This window comes from Zootoca vivipara, chromosome 8, assembly GCF_963506605.1.
Source record: "Zootoca vivipara chromosome 8, rZooViv1.1, whole genome shotgun sequence".
Taxonomy (NCBI): domain Eukaryota; kingdom Metazoa; phylum Chordata; class Lepidosauria; order Squamata; family Lacertidae; genus Zootoca; species Zootoca vivipara.
The window spans coordinates 50,834,493-50,853,947 of record NC_083283.1 but is presented as its reverse complement, the minus strand read 5'-3'; the positions used below and the strand labels follow the sequence as shown (position 1 = coordinate 50,853,947).

Below are 19,455 nucleotides of genomic sequence, written 5' to 3'. Positions count from 1 at the left end.
TCTACACATTAGTTCAGGATGTGCAGATAATATCTGTTTTTATTGGAAATTGCAAGGAAGAAATTTTTTAAGCTTTGCTATTGGAGTCCATTCCTCCAACATTATTCCACTCTCACAACTATAAATCCACATAAGCAATTGATGCGTATGTAAACTGACGAAAATAACATCTAAAAGGGAAAAATAACACTTAACCTACCAAGGCAGACTACAGCCAATGACATTTATTTTCTCTGGAGTATATCTCATGTCACCAAAGAAAAGAATAAATCCATTTGTAAAATAAGAGATAAGTCTTAATTGTGTCTTAAGGAGACAGTTTCCTGGCTCTTCACGCCATGTAATTGAGATAAATGCTATTCTTGCAAAGGCATCCTTCTTCTCCTGTGAAAACTCTAAACCTGCGGCTCAAGCTGAAATTGATACAGATTGCAGCTTAACAAAATGCAGGCTGAAGTCACTAACATTCTCACTTCGAAAAGCTGAATCTCTGGTGTTTTATTATTGCCCAAACAATTCAAGGGGGGAAGAATCTAATTCCCAGTCTTGCTTTGATTGGCTTGGTGTTTTGTTTTTTTTCATACCCACTTGAAAACAGACCAGATTGGGCATGCATATGTTCCTCACATTAGTCTAATTCACTCCTGCAATGACTTTACAAGAAAGATCGCAGCAAGGTGGAGAAGAGCAGCAGACTGTGTATAAACAGGCTAGCTCAAGTCTGGAAATAAGCTTGTTTCTTTTCCTTGCTTAGTTCAGTCATGAGCCACCTTGGTCAAAGCAAGTAAATTGAGGGCAGATTGTTTTCCAGTTCTTTCCAGATTGATTTTTCTATGAAACACTCAGTGTTTTGGGGGGTGGGGGGTGGAAATTGACAGAGATAGCCAGGCAATGCGAGATGCACACAAGAACAACTATGCATCCACCTCACAAGGTATTTTGATGCACCTTATAATTAATCACAGAAAGACTGTAATCATAAAGTCAGAAAGAAATCAAACATCCTCAAGTACTGGCAACACACGTCGATGCACCAAAAAAACCCTCAAAGGCAGGCATCCCCAAACTGCAGCCCTCCAGACGTTTTGGCCTACAACCCCCATGATCCCTAGCTAACAGGACCAGTGGTCAGGGAAGATGGGAATTGTAGTCCCAAACATCTTGAGGGCCGAAGTTTGGGGAAGCCTGCCCAAAGGGATCCAAAAGATGGAGAACGGACATTTGCATAGCCCCTCAGAATATGTGTAGGCTGCAATAGTCAGGCATACTATGTAGTGCAGCCAACACACTTGAACAGCTGGGAACCTGAAAGGCTCACTACCCAACTTGAAACTCCATGCTGAAGGACCTTAAGGATGAGAGGTCCAAGAAAGATGAGATTAGGCAACAATCCTTAAATATGGAAAGTCAGCACAATTTATGCCCTTTTAAAGTACGCCAGGTCCAAACTTTGTTCAGGAGCAGGGCTACTGCCAGCTGAGCTTCCCCAAGGTTGGCAAAGGGGGAAATAATCTTTTAAAATGGTTTGTGACTTCTATGGCCCTTTTTGGCAGCAAAAATGATTTGCCAGGTCATGTGATCAAGCTTAATGGAGTTAGGATGCAGCATCCTAAAGCTAAAAAAAAATCCAGTCAGTTTCATAGTAGAGCACATCTCTTACACAGAAATGTTGGTACATTCAGGCAAGTAGTAGGAGACGACTAATAACTTCTTTTCACAGCTGCCTATGGAGAACAGTCAACTATGGGGAATCAGCACCTATCCATAACCATCTGGTGCACTAAACTGAGTGAAGTTGAATTCACCAGCCCTTCTCCATTTAAAATGAACTTGAGCATTCCCCCAGATAGCCAGCTAATGTAGATTTAGTTTTGTAAGAAATATAGTCTTCCTAATTTATCATCCACAGAAACTTACTGCGAGGAAAGCGGGGAGGGTTATCGTTGACATCTGTAAGGGTGACGGTGACAGAGGTGGTCCCAGAGAGCCCTCCATTTTGACCAACCATATCCTTCGCTTGAATGACAAGTAGATACTGGTCTTTGGCTTCTCTGTCCATATTGGGAAGCGCGGTTTTGATAATACCTGGAAGATGGCAAAGTGCATATAAATGAAACAGTGGCAGAGCTACATTTCCAACTCAGAAGCATAGCGGGGAAAATATACATCAATCAAAAGATAAACAGAGTACTGTACACTGAAGCAGAGGTGGCTAGCTTGTGGCTCTCCAGCTGTTGCTGAACTACAACTCCTATTAGCCCAAGCTAGCATGGTCAATGATAGTGCGAGTTGAAGTTCAGCAACATGTGGAGGGTCACAGATTAGTCACCCTTGCACTAATGTAAGGGATTTGAACTGATCCAACACGTCAACAGGAACAATCCAAAAGAAAAGCCTTATTACTAGGAATGTTAACTAGCTTTGAACATTCACTAGTGGGATATAATGTGAACTTTGCCTTCTCTAACTGTGCCCTGCATGTTAATAATGTGGTTTTCAGTGCTTCCAGACCTAGGACTCACCTTGCTGCATGGCATGCTCTAGATACAGAAGTATGTGTATATTTTTGCCCCTGACAGTCTCTCCCTTTCTTTCCTTTGTCTCTTTCTCCATGCTTAACCATATTTCTTTCCCTTTCTCTTTAAACAATGGCAACAAAGAAAAAAAAATATAGTAGCTGTGCCCCTGAAGACACCCACTGTAGCTTGGTCCCCAACCCAGTTTTCAGTTCAGACCTGTGCTACACAGAATGTGAAAATATACATTGTGGTTAGACTTATGTAGCTGAAATAGAGCACCCTTAAAAACATGGAACTCCTGCACTTCAGCATTTACTACAGAGCTGCATGTTGTGCAGGTCAAAACTACCTTATATACCCCATCGCTCCTGTTTTAATGAATTTAGCTTACAGCCATACATATAGTCAATGTACTGTATAAAGAATGACTGTATCCATTCATAACCTGAACACTAAACTGGGAAAGCACAATACTTCAAAGCATATCCAATCAAGAGACATGTTCCCAATATATTACAAGCTAACAATAATAAGGGGGGAAAATCTATAAGTGCTATAAAGTTTAAACACGCTGGTTCATTTCCAAGACTAAACACGATCCATAGTTCATGTTAAAATGTCTGTTGCACCTCTCTTGCTTATGAGCATTTAGCAAGGACTTTATTTTATTTTTTTATTTTGGGGGGTAGGCTACTTTCCACCCACTTGCCATTGGCTCTAAGCTTCAAAAGACTGTTTTGTCTCCATGCTGCTGGAAGCCTCTGTCAGGAATCTTGGGCAAGCACTGAGAGCAGCATTTTCAAACCCAACTCCTCCAGAGGTTTTGCATTGCAACTCCCATCTGTCCCAGTCAGCCTGGCCAATGATCAGAGGTGATGGGAATTAAAGCCCAAAATATCTGGAGGGCATCCAGCTGGGGAAGGGTAGCCCAGAGACAGACCATATAATGCTAATACACACAACTTGCTTATGGAAAGACATAGATGTCGTGCAGAAGCAACTTCATCTTTTTCAAGGTGGTCACTGGGTTCTCATACTTTGCCTCGTAATGACCTGTCATCTTCCATATCTGTCATCTAGACAGATGCAGGATTGATGTGGTCTGTGCATAGATGTCTTGAGGGTTGTGGAGATTCATTTGCAAAATGAGAGCACTCAAGATCCAGGAAAAGGCTTAATGTGGACATCCACCCTGTCATTCTATATATTCTCTACCACAAAGAGCGGAACAAGAAAAGATAGCCATTCAACACTTGGTGGATGTCATGACCCTTGAGTTGCATTTCCCCTTTTCAGGGGATGAGGATAAGAATTTGGAGACAAAACCACCTCAGAGTCAACCCATTGTGTCAGTACCTCTCTGCTGCTCTTGTCTGCCTACACGGGCTCCAGCTCAGAAGCCCTAGTGGAACAACAGCCTCCTCTGATCCACTGTAGTCAAGGACTGCTAAAAGAAGGAAGGGAGGTCTAGCTACTGAGAAAGGGCCACAGCTCCCATTTAAGCCTCAGTCTGAGCAGGGCCGGCTCGTCGTAGACCCCCGGTGACGCAGGGCACCATGGTGCCGGCCCGCCAAGAGGGCGGCGTGAGCTGCGCCCGCCCGCTGGCCGGCCAGTCCGCCGGTCCGCTGCGCAGCTGTGCGCGGCGCCCACCTGCCCACCACGCTGGGAAATGGGACGGGAGGGCGCTGGAGAGATCGCGCTGTGCCTTCCCGCCCGCCCGCCACGCAGCAGCGCCGCGCCCACCCGCCCACCGCGCCGGGAAACGGGGCGGAAGGGCGCCAGAGAGATCCGGCGCACCATGGCGACAGGGGCGCTTAAGACGGCGCTGAGTCTGAGAAAGACCTGCCAGTGAAACAGCATTTGAACTTTTCTCTTAGGAATCCGGAGCCTGAACAGAGCTAGCCTAAGCCCCGGTGCCGCTGAGGCCCATCAGTCTAAACAGAGCAGTTTCTAAACTTCCAGGCTGCCACAATGAGTTTCCTAATGGCTCGAAATGGTAAATGGCCCCACAGATTCTTGCTGCTATGAATAATCTTGTTATCGCACTATGCATTTCAATGAAGCTATCTTGAATTAGCTAATATCTTTAAAGCAAACTTTAAAAAAAACAATAACCACTTCTAAAGCACTCACTATAATTAGGAAGCTTTGATATAGTAATTGAAACACTGTATTATCTGAACTAGTTTTAGTTTTATCCATTTGGCCATCTCCGTGCCATGTGTAATTATGGCTTGAAATGTAAAGGGAGGAGAGAGAGAAGCTAGCTTGTCATCATTCTGCTGTGCAGTTAAGTATCAGATAAATAAATATTCCTCCTCAAACCAGGAAGGCTTTATGACTATTTCATGCTTGTTACACGGTCCAGCTGGTGTCTCTGATTTCCAGAGAGATGGGCTTTTACACTACTACTGCTACATGTCAGCAGAAGGGAAACATAAAATACATGGATAACAGAGGTGCATTGGGGCTTCTATATCTCCTTGTAATGTTTGCAAGCTCTTTAGTTCCAGTTATATTTATTTCCTCTTCTTTTGAATTTAGAGCAGCCCATTAATCTTCCCTGTGCTGAACGGACAATTTTAAAATAAAATAAAATAATAATAGCTTTATTTCATCCATACTAAACAGGCTGGGAAGGCTGAAAGACAACTTCACAAATGGTTCCCTTGTGTGTGTGTGTTTTTTGTCAGTCTGTCCTTCTTTAAATCATATGCTGACCCCACAAGCCTGTGGGATGTCTCCCTTCATGAAGAATGTAATTAATTGTATGACAGGCTACGGCAAAGTTGACAAAACAGATCTGAAGGAGTGCGAACAGTCAGACTCATTATCTGCTCAAAGAAGGGCAAGAAACAATAGGCTGAAAATTACAGAAATAAAGGCAATTTTGGGGCTTGGCTGAGAAGGCCCAAGGCCCCTCTCCTGTCACATTGCCCATACTTTATCAGTTAAAATCCCTGAAACTCTTTGCTCTGAGCAAAATGAAAGTGGCAAAAAGAACCTGTTTGTATGAGGACTTAATTTTGCTTGCTTGCTTGCTTGCTTGCTTGCTTGCTTGCTTGCTTGCAGCCTGACCATCTGGTGTGTGGAAGGGGGTTTATATTGTTCTATGAATGACAAGTGCAATGTCATGTTCAGAATAACCTCTTACTTTAGGGGAAATGGAATGCTCTCTACCACACACACACACACCCCACATGTGTTTGTGTGTTTCTTGGGCCATGGTCAGGTAGGCCTAAGAGTCACAGCCTGCCCTGTGTCTCCTCACTTGCCCCCAGCCATCCCACAGCCTTGTGGTTTGACCAATGCATGCACCAGCAACACCTTGCATGCTGAGGAAAAGTGGCCAGAGGAGATGTTGAAGGAAAGTAGAGAGAGAGAGAGAGAGAAGAGAGAGAGATGGCTGATACTTAACAAGAACAATAGTAGATAAAAGTTTCATAGTCTACTTTCTACTTTGAGTAGAAAGTAGACTACTTTCTACTTTGAGTAGAAAGTAAGGCGAGAAAGGAGAAAAGCTGTTCTGGGGCAGAAAGTGAGTCAGAAAATTGAACCTTGAACCAAATGATTTATGCTACTGCTTGGCAGCCCTGGCTCCTGATCTTCTGCCTTGACCTTAGACTGTTCTGGCATGCTCTATTTAATGATTCCCACTTGCTCCTGCCTATGATACAGTCTGCTATTTGATACCACCAATGCCCCAGTATGGCAATGTGGCCCTGTAATCCTTTTAGCATTGGCACACATCAATTGTTTGTGAGCCCCTTGCATACATTCATCGTGCAAAATCAATGTGGGTCAGCAGAAGTGAACAACATGGAAGTGACAGGTTCCACAACTGATTGGTGCACATTTATTATCTTTGCAGCAAACCCCTGTACATATAGCAGTATACACAGAGGGCTATTTCCACATGACTGATTGTCTGTATGAACAGGGAACCCTACACTTACTCATTTTCACAGGTGAGTATTTGTAAGGAAGAGGTTCCAGAGTGCTCAAAATTGGCACAATGACTAAGGGAGATATTTTACTTAAGAGACAATCAGAAACATTGCCACATTTTAATACTGGACAGTATTCTGAATGTAGGCAATTTTCTCTGGAAACTGTAACGTGCAAACAGTAGAACTCAGTCAGACTCTAACTCTGAAGTACAAACAACTCTTCACAAAGATAAGACATAAAAAACCCAAACCCATCCTCTTAGAATATTTGGAAGATTATTATTATTATTTTTTTAAAAAAAGTCTCAGGAAACCTGCTGGAGTGCAGATAAATGAAGCTGGGGAAATGGATGAGATCACAACGAAAAGAAAGGTAGAGATGAATACAAATAATTTCAAGTATTTACATGTTTCAAATATACTTGTTATTACAAAAACCAAACACATTTCAGGGATGTGGAAATAAGAACATAAGAAAGAACATTAAAACCCCCAAACTGTTTTGCAGTAACACATATCTAATAAAATCCAGACTATAAATTCCGCATATCCAAATATACGGTCCATGCATGTCAATTGGGAAAGAGAGTCACAATCACAGTGAGAACTTTGATTCTCTCCCACTCTGCAACGGCCCTCATGCCAAAGGAGACAAGCCAGTTTTAAAATGATCAACGGATTCTTCCTCAAGATAAAGGCTACAATCTTACACACAACTGGCAGCGAGCCCCAGTAGACCCAAGGAGACTTATTTTTCAGAAGACATGTATACTGCATTTTAAGGCTGAAATCCTATACACACTTACTGGGGAGTAAATCCCATTGACCTCAACAGGACTTACCCATCCCAGTGCCTGCAGCACCCTGTCCCTCCCAGCTACTGCAATTAGGCTTAAAAGAAGCCTCCAATTGTAGACAAATCTTTTTCAAACTTAACTGTGGCACAGTTGTTTTGACTTTGAGTGTGGGAAGGTTACAGTGTGCGTGTGTGGAGAGAGTGTGTGTGTGAATATGTGGTGTGTGTAGCTGCAAGGTTGCTTGCCACAGTTTCTCAAGTTTCCAGATTTATCCACAGGCAAAGCCTGCATTAGAGGATAAGAATTGTTTTGCCAAATCAGCCTAATGTCTATTGAGTTTAGCACTCCATTTCCAACAATGGTCAAGAGGATAACTTTGGAAGTAAGGACATGATTATAATTCCCTGCTGTTTGACTCCTGTATCTGATATTCAAAGATGCTGTGTGTTTTCCCCCTTCTTATTGATTTTATGTTGCCTCATGATGGCTTCATGCTGATTTTACACTGATCCTTAGCTGGTATAGTTTCTCTCTATTGGTTTTTTTAAAAAAGAAAAAAGAAAAAGAAGTTTTGATTGTATCTAACCTGTTGTAACAATACTTGTAACAATAACTGTGAACCACCCAGAGACCATGTTTAATTGGGTGGCGCTGTGGGTTAAACCACAGAGCATAGGGTTTGCTGATGAGAAGGTCGGTGGTTCAAATCCCTGCGATGGGGTGAGCTCCCGTTGCTCGGTCCCAGCTCCTGCCAACCTAGCAGTTCGAAAGCATGTCAAAGTGCAAGTAGATAAATAGGGACCGCTACAGCGGGAAGGTAAACGGCGTTTCCATGTGCTGCTCTGGTTTGCCAGAAGCAGCTTTGTCATGCCGGCCACATGACCTGGAAGCTGTACGCCGGCTCCCTCAGCCAATAATGCAAGATGAGTGCCGCAACCCCAGAGTCGGTCACGACTGGACCTAATGGTCAGGGGTCCCTTTACCTTTACCTATGTATTTTCCAAATAGCCGTAATCAGCAAATAATAATAATAAAATTACTCTTCCCTTTCAGTCCCATTTAGCCTTCACAGCCATTTATTGGTCTACTTATCCACAAACAGCTTTACTAGATGGCAGCCTTTGCCTGCAATCTGGAGTTCAGTTAAGCTGTATTTCGATGTCCATGCTCAGATGACTCAAACTGCATGATGCTGGACAGCAGGGCTCTGCATGCTTGCCCTGTTTGCCCCTGCAGCAGCCCTTTCCCATGGGGCTGTATCTGCAGTAAGGCAGTCTGCCAAAGCACATGCAGACTCTCTCCAAGAACTGCAACCATGAGCATGAATAGGACTGCGGAGGGGACAAAGTGGGGCAGAGGGCACGCACAAGGTGAACACAAGGTACAGCCTTTGCCTTTACTTGAGGGACGATTCCAACAGATTCCGTACGAAAAACGCTTATGTCCCTGCGGAGATGGCCACACCGAATCAGTGGTGCATGCCCTCCTCGCGTGCACTCTTTACAAAGACCTGAGGAACGAGATTATCACGCCTCTTTTATTGACCATTCCAGGTCGCCCAACCATTGGCACAGTGTCTTTTCTCCTGGCAGATCAAGAGGAGCACATGACTGCAAAGGTTGCAAGGTTTTTAGCTGGGGCAATCAACATAAGGTCCACTATTTGACTGCTGATTCAGGACCCTAAACTGTGTTTTATATAATTGACTTTTTATTTTGTTCTGCGATATATTGCAATGTTTTTTGTTGCTACGGCCGATGGCTGATGCAAATAAAGTTTCATTCCTTCAGTCACAAGGTGAACATGGGCAAGCCCTACTTTCCTGCATCATGGGATTATAGCGGTAGTGAAATAGAGTGCACCTCTGTCAGAGAACTCTGGAGGTTCTTTTCCGTTTTCTCTGAGAAAAGCTGTAGATATGGGAAGTGTAAGAGCATTTACCTGTCTTTGGTTCCACAGAAAAGTAAGGCTGTCCTTGAAGAATGCTGTAGACCACTCTGGCACTGTTTCCATACGTAGGGTCATCGGCGTCAGTAGCTGTTACTTGTACCACAGAGGTTCCTGTGAAAATGTTCAGAGGAGTAATAATTAGTGCTATTTTTATAGAAAAAAGAGGTGCTGGAACTCATCATGAATGCCTCCCTCATTCTCTTAGAATGGAGTTCTGGCTGGGGGGAAAAGCCTTGGTAACAGACTTCAGCTCCCAGTATGGCTAAGATTCAGGGATGTTGACAGTTTTAGTTCAGCAACAACTCAAGGGCCATAGGTTCCCCATCTCTGTAAGAAATGGTACTGATGGGATTAGATTATTTCTTCCATTTGCTGCTACAGAAAATGTGCCTCAGCCGCCTGCCAAGGCAACCCAGTGAATTCAGCCATCACTGGCAGGACTTGCGTGTGGATCATTAAAAGTAAAGGGGCTTCTGGTGTAAAATGGTAGCTGCAATTTAAATGACTTCTGCTACCCCCCAGAAACAGTTGATCCTCTAAAAATAGAGAGGCGCTGAGCTTCTAATAAGCCTTTAAACCTATTTTCTTGCCATTAAAATTATTCCATCCTCTGCTAAAAGTGCTGATTTGATCGACTTTTAATGATCTTGGTGCTCCACGACTCCACAGGGAGATGAGAATAGAATGGCATGAAAAAGCTTTCCTCAAGTCACCTGTGTGTCAAGGTGACTCGGCCCAGACCATGACTGGAGTGAGGTGGTTGTTAATTTGCTGTGAACACTTAACCTTTGGCCTCTCTGATGAGATTACAAACAAGGCAATCCTTGACTAGAGGTAATTCACTATGTAAACATTTATTCACTCAGAAATTGACTTGTGCTACCAGCTTCATTATAAAGGTATGGCTGTGAATTTTTCTAGAAGGGAACCAGAGAGTTGGTTGTCATTCTAAACACAATATTGACCTTTCACACCATGCAGAAAAAAGGAGGTTTTGTTCTCTCTGAAAACCCATATGCCTACTCTGAAGCAGCAAATTGTTGCTAATAATAAAAAAAAATGTTAAGTTTATAATAAAAATATACTTTCATTGCCCTTTGGTGAGTAATGAAATTGGAAAACATAAAAAACTCTTACATTTGGAAATGGTTGTATCTAGTTTTTTGTTTTTGTTTTTGCTTAATAAGGGCTTCCTCATATATTACACTATAAATGTAATTGCATATGCCAGCACATGTACAATGTTCAATAAAAGTATTCCCATATGTGTGTAGATTTCGACAAATCACATTAACTTATGCATGCAGACTTTTTGGTAACAATTTTCCATGGTTTTTGGTTATGTAATCCAGTAGCGTCTCCAGGTTGGGGGGGAGGGGAATGGGTGAAAATGGTCTCAGCGACCAATAAAGTATTCCTCTGATTTTGGTCATTAACATAGTTACAGAAGGGGGTCTGCTCAATATTCTGCGTGGCAAGGTTACATTAAAGTAATATGCTTGAATGCTGAATGTTTAAATGTATGTCTAGGGACAAGGGATAAAACAAACACCATTAGCTGTTCTGCTGGATAAATATTTAATGGTTATTGTATTTGTATTTGTTTAAAAACCAATAAAATTGTTTGTATGTTTGTTTTTAAAGATATGCCTCAGGAAAATAAAGTCATAATTGCCTCCTTTAAGGTACTGGATGGGTCAAATATCCCAAATCAGTCTACAGTGAAGGAACTGCTAATCCACAGAAACTGTGGTTCCCCATCTCACCCCAAATTGGCACAGGCTTCATTCTGAAGCCCTTACCTTCATTCTAAATCCCTTAAAGATTCTGAAATCCAAATAATTTCACACATATTTAAATAGGATACTAAATAGGATATTAAAACTTCATAATGGGTGTAGTTCTAAGCCAATTTAACAAGTTTATGAAAGTCATGTCCTGGTCTGATTCTCACTCTAATTGATGAACTGCTCACAATATAATTTAGTAAAGAGCCAGGACTGTTTATGCTTTATTGTGCAAATGTGTCTAATTGTATTAACTTCACTAGCAAGGCTCTTATCACTTCCAGCAGCACAGGAAGTGCATGATGCTTTTTCCTCCTTCAAAGAAAATGGGGAATTAGAATGAGGAAATCTCAGCTCTGAAGGGAAGAACTTCAGAATGACCTTGATCTGAGGAACATGTGTTTCTCAAGGAGAGGGTGATGTCTTATTTATTCTGCTACTGCAGTGTTGTTGTTGTTGTTGTTATTATTATTATTATTAAAATGTTCACCCTGCCTAATTTTCAAAGACACTCAAGGTGTTTTGCAATCCAAAGAGTTCCCCGCTGCACATCACAAAAACTGACATCAAAGCAAAGCCCCTATAACAAGACCCAAAAGAGCCATTGAAACGGTGACATGCACCAGCAAAAATAAAGCAATCTGGTAACACTCCTCAATTGGCAAGAGAAGAGAGCTGGCCCTGATTGTTGCCAGTCAAGCTCCTGGCATCAAGGGATCTGGAGCAAGGTTTCAGATGTTGATTGTAGTGTGAGGAGAAAAATCTACAGGAAGAGGTGGTCCTTGATTTGCATAGATAATAATAATAATAATAATAATAATAATAATAATAATAATAATAATAATATTTTATTATTTATAACCCGCCCATCTTGCTGGGTTTCCCCAGCCACTCTGGGCGGCTTCCAACAGAAAAATAGAATAAAATAATTGATTAAAGATTAAAAGCCTCCCTAAACAGAGCTGCCTTTAGGTATTTTCTAAATGTCAGGTAGTTGTTTATCTCACTGACCTCTGATGGGAGGGCGTTCCACAGGGCGCCACTACAGAGAAGACCCTCTGCCTGGTTTCATGTAACTTGGCTTCATGCAACGAGGGAACCGCCAGAAGGCCCTCGATACTGGACCTCAGTGTCGGGGCAGAATGATGGGGGTGGACACACTCCTTTAGGTATACTGGACCGAGGCCATTTAGGGCTTTAAAGGTCAGCACCAACATTTTGAATTGTGCTCGGAAACGTACTGGGAGCCAATGTAGATCTTTCAAGACTGGTGTTATGTTGTCTCGCCGGCTGCTCCCAGTCACCAGTCTAGCTGCCGCATTCTGGATTAGTTGCAGTTTCCGGGTCACCTTCAAAGGTAGCCCAACAGAGAGAGCATTGCAGTAGTCCACGCGGGAGATAACTAGAGCATGCACCACTGGCGAGACAGTCTGCAGGCAGGTAGGGTCTCAGCCTGCACAGCGCCGTCTTAAGCCCCGCTGTCGCCATGGCGCGCCAGATCACTCTGGCGCCCTTCCGCCCCGTTTCCCAGCGCGGTGGGCGGGTGGGCGCGGCGCTGCTGCGCGGCGGGCGGGCAGACACAGCGCGATCTCTACGGCGCCCTCCCGCCCCGTTTCCCAGCGTGGTGGGAAAATGCAAATCTATCTCAGCCAGCAAAATTGTGACTTTTCAAACTGGATCTATTTATTTGCTATATTCTCTATTTCGATCATGGTATGGGGTTCTATACTGCAAAGCTGCTAAAGCTCATTCAATTCATTCTTTTGAATACCTGTGTTGTCATGTTGAAATGTACAATCTCTCCAGGAAGTGCTAACTGAACTCTCAAGACTAGCAGTTACTGACAACAATCCTTACAAATTCCTCCCATAGTAAGCTCTATGTTTACTGCTGATCATTCTTAAGGGAACCACAGAATCATACATAACTGCAATGACAGTTTCTGTAAGCCCACTAAGGGTGGCTTGTAAATCCTGCTGGCTTACTAATGCCAGGTGTTTCTCTTGCAGACAATATTATGGTATGAAACCAGTACAGTTGCTAGACTCCAGGGGTCAAATGAAAAAATGGAGTTACTAAAATATCTCTCGATTGCCCGAACCTCTTTGCATGATACGTGTGGGAAGTATGGATCTTCTACACAGAAAATGTGGAAGGTGATGTATTAAATGTAAATCTAAAACAAATGTGAACCTCTTCTAGACACAAAGGAAGATAAGAAGAGCCTACTGGATCAGACCAATGGCCCATCTAAGTCCAGCATTCTCTTCAAATAGTGGCGAATCAGATGCCTGTAGGAAACAAGCAAGCAGGATTTAAGCGCAATAGCAAGAGGGAAAAGGGAAATTGTTTGCCGCTGTCCAACAGATTCAGCAGTAAGCCAGAGGAAGGTGCCGATCTGTGGGAAATATTCACAATCAGGCCCTACCCAATGACTGGCTCATTTAAACACTGGGTTTCCCCCCCCCCAGCTATGTAGGAGTTGTTCATAGAAAAGTTGCTCCCACATATACAAGGGCAACTGGAACACAAAATGTTCCCAGAAGAATGATCAAATGCTGTAGGATGAGTAGCAAGGGGGGTAGGCAGGGGAGAGGAGTAAACTAGCCCAGCCTAATCCCTTCTCTGATGCTCTTCTTGAAGGATCATCAAGCTATTCTTGCTCAACAGCTTCCAATCCTTGTCATGAGTGGTGCAGAAATGGAAAATGAGCCACACCCATTGCTAAAGGACAGGGATGGAGAACCTGCAGCCTTCTGGAAACTGTTTGATGCCAACTTCCATCACTAACAAATCCATAGGGCCCCCAGTTCACCATTCTTGCTGTAGGAAGAAGCACCATCCTGCATTCCTATAGCACCTTCCTATATGCATTCCTATCACCTTCCTACCAGGGGATTCACCACAGCAGAGATTATCAGATCAAAGACTACAATAAGCATTAACATAACACAGACCAAAAATAAGGTATAAGAAGTAAAAACAGAGTCAGAGATTCAGGCTGCAGGTCTCAGGTACATAAGTATAAAACAAAATAAAAAAATTCCTTCCAGTAGCACCTTAGAGACCAACTAAGTTTGTTATTGGTATGAGCTTTCGTGTGCATGCACACTTCTTCAGATATTGCAATTGCAATTGCATGGATGATAGTAGTCAGTCTAACCCAGTCCAGAAACAACCATAGCTGTTTATCATTTGAAGCTGGTCAACAGGCACTCCTAGCTACTAAGGTCACCTGGAGTTCTAGTGACAGGGATGGGTCCAGGAGCACTCCCAACATACAAAACAGCTGCTTCATGGGAGTACATGGGAAGTACACCACCATCCAAAGAAGGCAACTCACCCTCTCACCCACAGAACCTTCATCTTGCCTAGATTCAGACTTGACCCTCATCCAGCCTACCAGGCAGTGGCCCAAGTCCAGGCAGTGGCCCAAGGCTCTCATGGCCTCTCCTGACTTAGATGCTACAGAGATGTGCAGGTGTTACAGTATACTGATGACAGCTCACCCCAAATCTCATAATAACTGCTCACGATGGCTGCAACTAGATGTTAAATAGCACAGGGGACAAGATGGTACCCCATGCCACAAGAACTATGGAGCCAAAAGATGATCTTACCTGAAACCAACCCCAGAGATAGGACTTGAAACCACTGTAAAACAGTGCCCATTATCTCTTTCACTGAGTCAGTTCAGGAGGATGCTATAGTCAACAATATCAAAGCTGCTGATAGATCAAGAATGATAGGTTGGCACTGTCAGGAAAAAGGCCTACTTATGAGTAGGACCCTGGCAGAGACACATGCTCGGCTGGCATGTTCTCCCCCTCCCAGGTGATCGTTTGGGAGCTTCATAAGCATTCTCCAGCCCCAACATTACAGCAACTGGTGCCAGGAGACACCAGCACACTTTAGGGATCCGCAGAGATTGCACAGTAGCGTAACACTAGCACAGCAAAGACATACAGTCATATGACAGACAATAAACCTATGACTGCACACGGGGAATGAGTCTCCCAACAGGCACATACACCCATACTTCTTTCTTATGATAAAGGTCACCCTGCTCAGTCAAGGTCAAGACTCATCCAGTCGCCATTCTACCCATTCCAATCTATCTTGTTGCTTATTTTACATGGGATAAAATCAAAAATTTATTCCAGGACTAACCTACATGCATTTTGTCACAGCTTTCAGTTCTATCTGTTCATTTCTGTCTTTTTTTGGTGTCAGGGTTACCAATGCACACAAGCATCTATTTGGATTAATGAATCACAGTGCACATATATGGTGATGCAATCATACATAACATTCCATCAACATGTCTTTAAAATACATTATTATATCCTAGTACATCACTGCAACCTTCTTCCAAAGAGTACGAGGCATGCATAGTGTCTCCTACTTTTATTCTCACATCAACCCTGTGAGGTAGAGTTTAGGTTGAGAGAATGTGACTAATCCAAGCTGACCCAGAAAACTTTGTCTAGTATTCAATTAATTTGCAAAGATATTTTGGTACATGGAGAACTTGGAATGTGGAAGGGGAGAGAGGAAAGAGAGAGAGAGAGATGATGAAAAAGAATATCAGGGAAACTGTGCATGCACAGTAGTCTTTACAGATCATAATTGTTTATTTTTAAATGGAAGAATAGTGGATTGCTAATGCACTGTTGCCATGCTGCAAACAAGTTCAGATAATCTGGACAAAAAAAACTGGGGAGAATTTAGTAATCATCTCTCTAATATTGGTAGTTTTCATGCTTTCCTAATTTATTTTGGCTGAAAATTATTTTTGCTGTGCTCAGTGGCTAATTAATAAAATCCTTGCCATGGATATAATTTTAAACAAAATAGGAGGTAGATACTTTGTTTCCCCTTAATATTTCATAAATGCTGTAGATGTTTAATTAGAAACCGTGTCTTATAAATAAACTATGAATCAATGTGACTATGTAAGATAAATGCCACACAAGCAGTTCATGGTACTAAATCCTTAATCCAATATTAATGCAGTATTAAATATTACTCCACTGGTAACCCCAAAGGCATTTAAATATACCATTCCAAGAAGCTTGAAGTAGATTTAATTTGCCGTAGTATACAAGGCCCATGCACCACATATAATCCCACTTAAACCTTATTTTCTGGTGATTTATACACCTTTTGCTGCTCCTTTGTAGAGGAATTAATTTCCCTCTGTTTTACCATCTGAACAAGAATATACACTGTGAAGGAATAACTTGTATGTGCGACAGAACTAATAAAGTAGTCTGCCATATATAACCATAGTAAACTGTTAGCATCATAAATCAGGGACAGGATGTGTCTCCAATTATCTATAAAAGTAACTTCCATCTAGCTGCACCAGAGAGCTTAAATGAATCTTCCCTGAAAAGCCCGCTGATTTCAAGTTCTAATCATTCTCCAAAACAAAGACATCTGCTAGGATTATACAAGAAGCTACATAGGGGCTTTTGTCCAAATGGCTTAATTACCACCTACTTTCAAACATTGTTTATGGAGGAGTCAAGCTTCTTTTACTTTATACTTACTTTGAATGTGGCATGGTTGGTTGTCTCCACAGGACTTCCCACAGCAGTTCCTGGATGTGTAAAATATTTAGTCCGCACAACTGCCTTTAACACCATGGCTACGGTAGCATCATGCAAGGATTACCTGGGTGCTCAGAGAGTACATTGCCTGTGTGGTTGTTAGCCACAGGGCACAAGGCCGTAAGCATTCACTGGCACAGGATCAGACATACAAGGCAGTCTCAGATATCGATTTATTTCAAAGAGCAGGAGAAAATGCAAGGAAGTGAGCCAAACACACACACACACACAAATGAAGAAGAGCTGAGCCTCAAGCAGATATGCTTAGGATATTCCTGAGTGAAATATCTGTGCTGTACTAGAATAAGAGACATGACCTTTACTGCACTAGCTTGAGGCCTGCCTCTTCCTTCATTGATTTGAAAGAGTGTCAACAACTCCCAGCAAGAGGAGAAGATCATATCTCACTGTACTTTCATCCCTCCCCTCCATGAAAATAAGAGAGAGCTGTTGGGCAAAAAGGGCCACATTTATTAAATAAGTTGTTGTTGTTGTTGTTGTTGTTGTTGTTGTTGTTGTTGTTAGATTATATATACTGCCCTATACCTGGAAGTCTCAGGGTGGTTCACAGAATAAAATCAAAATATAAAACCACAAAAAACATAATAAAAAACCAACAATCCAATAACATCCCCCCCAAAAAACCCCTGACATTTTAAAAGGGCATAGGATGTCAATCAAATCAATCAAAGGCATGGTTAAAAAGGAACATTTTTGCCTGGCATCTAAAGGTATCTAATGAAGACACCAGGCAGACTTCCCTGGGGAGAGTATTCCACAGATAGGGAGCCATCTTGTGAGGCACATGAAGAAGGGCCTCACAAGATGATCTCAGGTTCATATGGAAGGAGGCGGTCCTTGAGGTATTGCGGTCCTGAGCCATTTAAGGTTTTATAGGTCAAAATTGGGCCAGTGCAGTCGGACCAGGATCGGTGCAGTATGCTGAAACTGTCTTGCTCCAGTGAGCAACCTGGAGCTATGAATCTGCTCCTTCAGAGGAAGTGTAACCCCATCAAGAGCAGGTGATCTCCCACCCACCTGGTCTAGGGAACCACCCACTAATGGTGCCTCAGTCTTATCCAGATTGAGTTTCAGTTTGTTGGCTCTTATTCAGTCCATTACCGCGGCAAGACACTGGTCCAGCACTTCCACTGCCTCACCTGCAGATGTAAAGGAGAAATACCGTGTTTCTCATATTATAAGACATGTCTTATATTTATTTTTTCCTCAAAAAAACCCACTATGACTTATTTTCAAGGGATGTCTTATTTTTTTCCTCCTCCTCCTGCCGCGGCCGGCATTGCTGCTGCGCCTATCACTATGTCTTATTTTCGGGGTATGGCTTATATTCCTTGAATGCTTAAAATCTTGCTATGGCTTATTTTATGGGTATGTCTTAAAATATGAGAAACAGGGTAGAGCTGAGTGTCATCAGCATACTGCTGACAACGCAATCCAAACCTCCGGAAAACCCCACCCAGAGGTTTCATGTAGATGTTAAACAACAGAGGGGATAGGATTGAAGGTTTCATGGGGCGGAAAAGCATTCCCCAAGGAACACCCTCTGGAAATGACTATCCAAGTAGGCAGGGCCGGTACTAGGTTTTTTTGCGCCCTAGGCGAGATAACCTTCTGGCCTCCCACCCCCCCCATCATATTTCAAACACAGATGTATTTCACATCCAACCTGTTCCTTGTAACCATGATCTCTGCTACATGTTCCAAAGCAGTAGCAGCCCTTCTACCACAGAATAATAGTGCAGGGTGGGGAGGGAGGGGGAAGAGAGAGAAGGAAGGAAGGAAGGAAGGAAGGAAGGAAGGAAGGAAGGAAGGAAGGAAGGAAGGAAGGAAGGAAGGAAGGAAGGAAGGAGAGAGTGGGAGGGAGAGGGAGAGAGGGAGGGAAGAGACAGAGAAGGGAGGGAGGAGGGGTGAGAGGGAGAGAGAGGGGGGAGAGGGAGAGGGAGGGGGTGAGTTCAAAAGCAGCTCACAGTTTGGGCAGTCGTTTCAGAAGGATACCATGGTCAATCAAATAGAAAGCCACTGAGAGGTTAAGAAGAATTTACAGGGATATGTTTTCCTTCTCTCTCTCTCAACAGAGATAATCATACAGGGCGACCAAAGCAGTTTCTGTGCCAAAACCTCAATTGAAATGGATCCAGAAAATCAGTTTCTTCCCAAAGCACCTGGAACTGGTCTGTGACCACTCTCTCCAGAACCTTGCTTAGGAAAGGGAGATTAGCAACTGGCCAGTAGTTAGCTGGGAGAAAAGCAATGACAAACCTAGACAGCATCTTAAAAAGCAGAGACATCACCTTGCCTACAAAGATCCGTATAGTTAAAGCTATGGTTTTCCCAGTAGTGATGTATGGAAGTGAGAGCTGGACCATAAAGAAGGCTGATCGCCGAAGAATTGATGCTTTTGAATTATGGTGCTGGAGGAGACTCTTGAGAGTCCCATGGACTGCAAGAAGATCAAACCTATCCATTCTTAAGGAAATCAGCCTTGAGTGCTCCCTGGAAGGACAGATCGTGAAGCTGAGGCTCCAATACTTTGGCCACCTCATGAGAAGAGAAGAATCCTTGGAAAAGACCCTGATGTTGGGAAAGATTGAGGGCACTAGGAGAAGGGGACGACAGAGGACAAGATGGTTGGACAGTGTTCTCGAAGCTACGAACATGAGTTTGACCAAACTGTGGGAGGCAGTGCAAGACAGGAGTACCTGGCGTGCTCTGGTCCATGGGGTCACGAAGAGTCGGACACGACTAAACGACTAAACAACAACAAGTAGTTAGCTAGGTTTTCCGAATCCAGGGAAGGTTTACCATTGCCTCCTTCA

General features: G+C 43.1%; 1 protein-coding gene across 1 annotated transcript in view; it reads right to left on the bottom strand.

The window, feature by feature from the left end:
• The window catches only part of LOC118090370 (cadherin-7), a 115,058-nt gene that overhangs the window by 34,031 nt on the left and 61,572 nt on the right, over positions 1–19,455 (bottom strand). Inside the window, exons 4-5 of the mRNA XM_035126025.2 lie at positions 9,208–9,327; positions 1,918–2,085 (exon numbers count right to left, since the gene is read on the bottom strand). Of these exons, the coding sequence (XP_034981916.1) occupies positions 1,918–2,085; positions 9,208–9,327 (288 nt within the window). The remainder of the gene's footprint in view (positions 1–1,917; positions 2,086–9,207; positions 9,328–19,455) is intronic.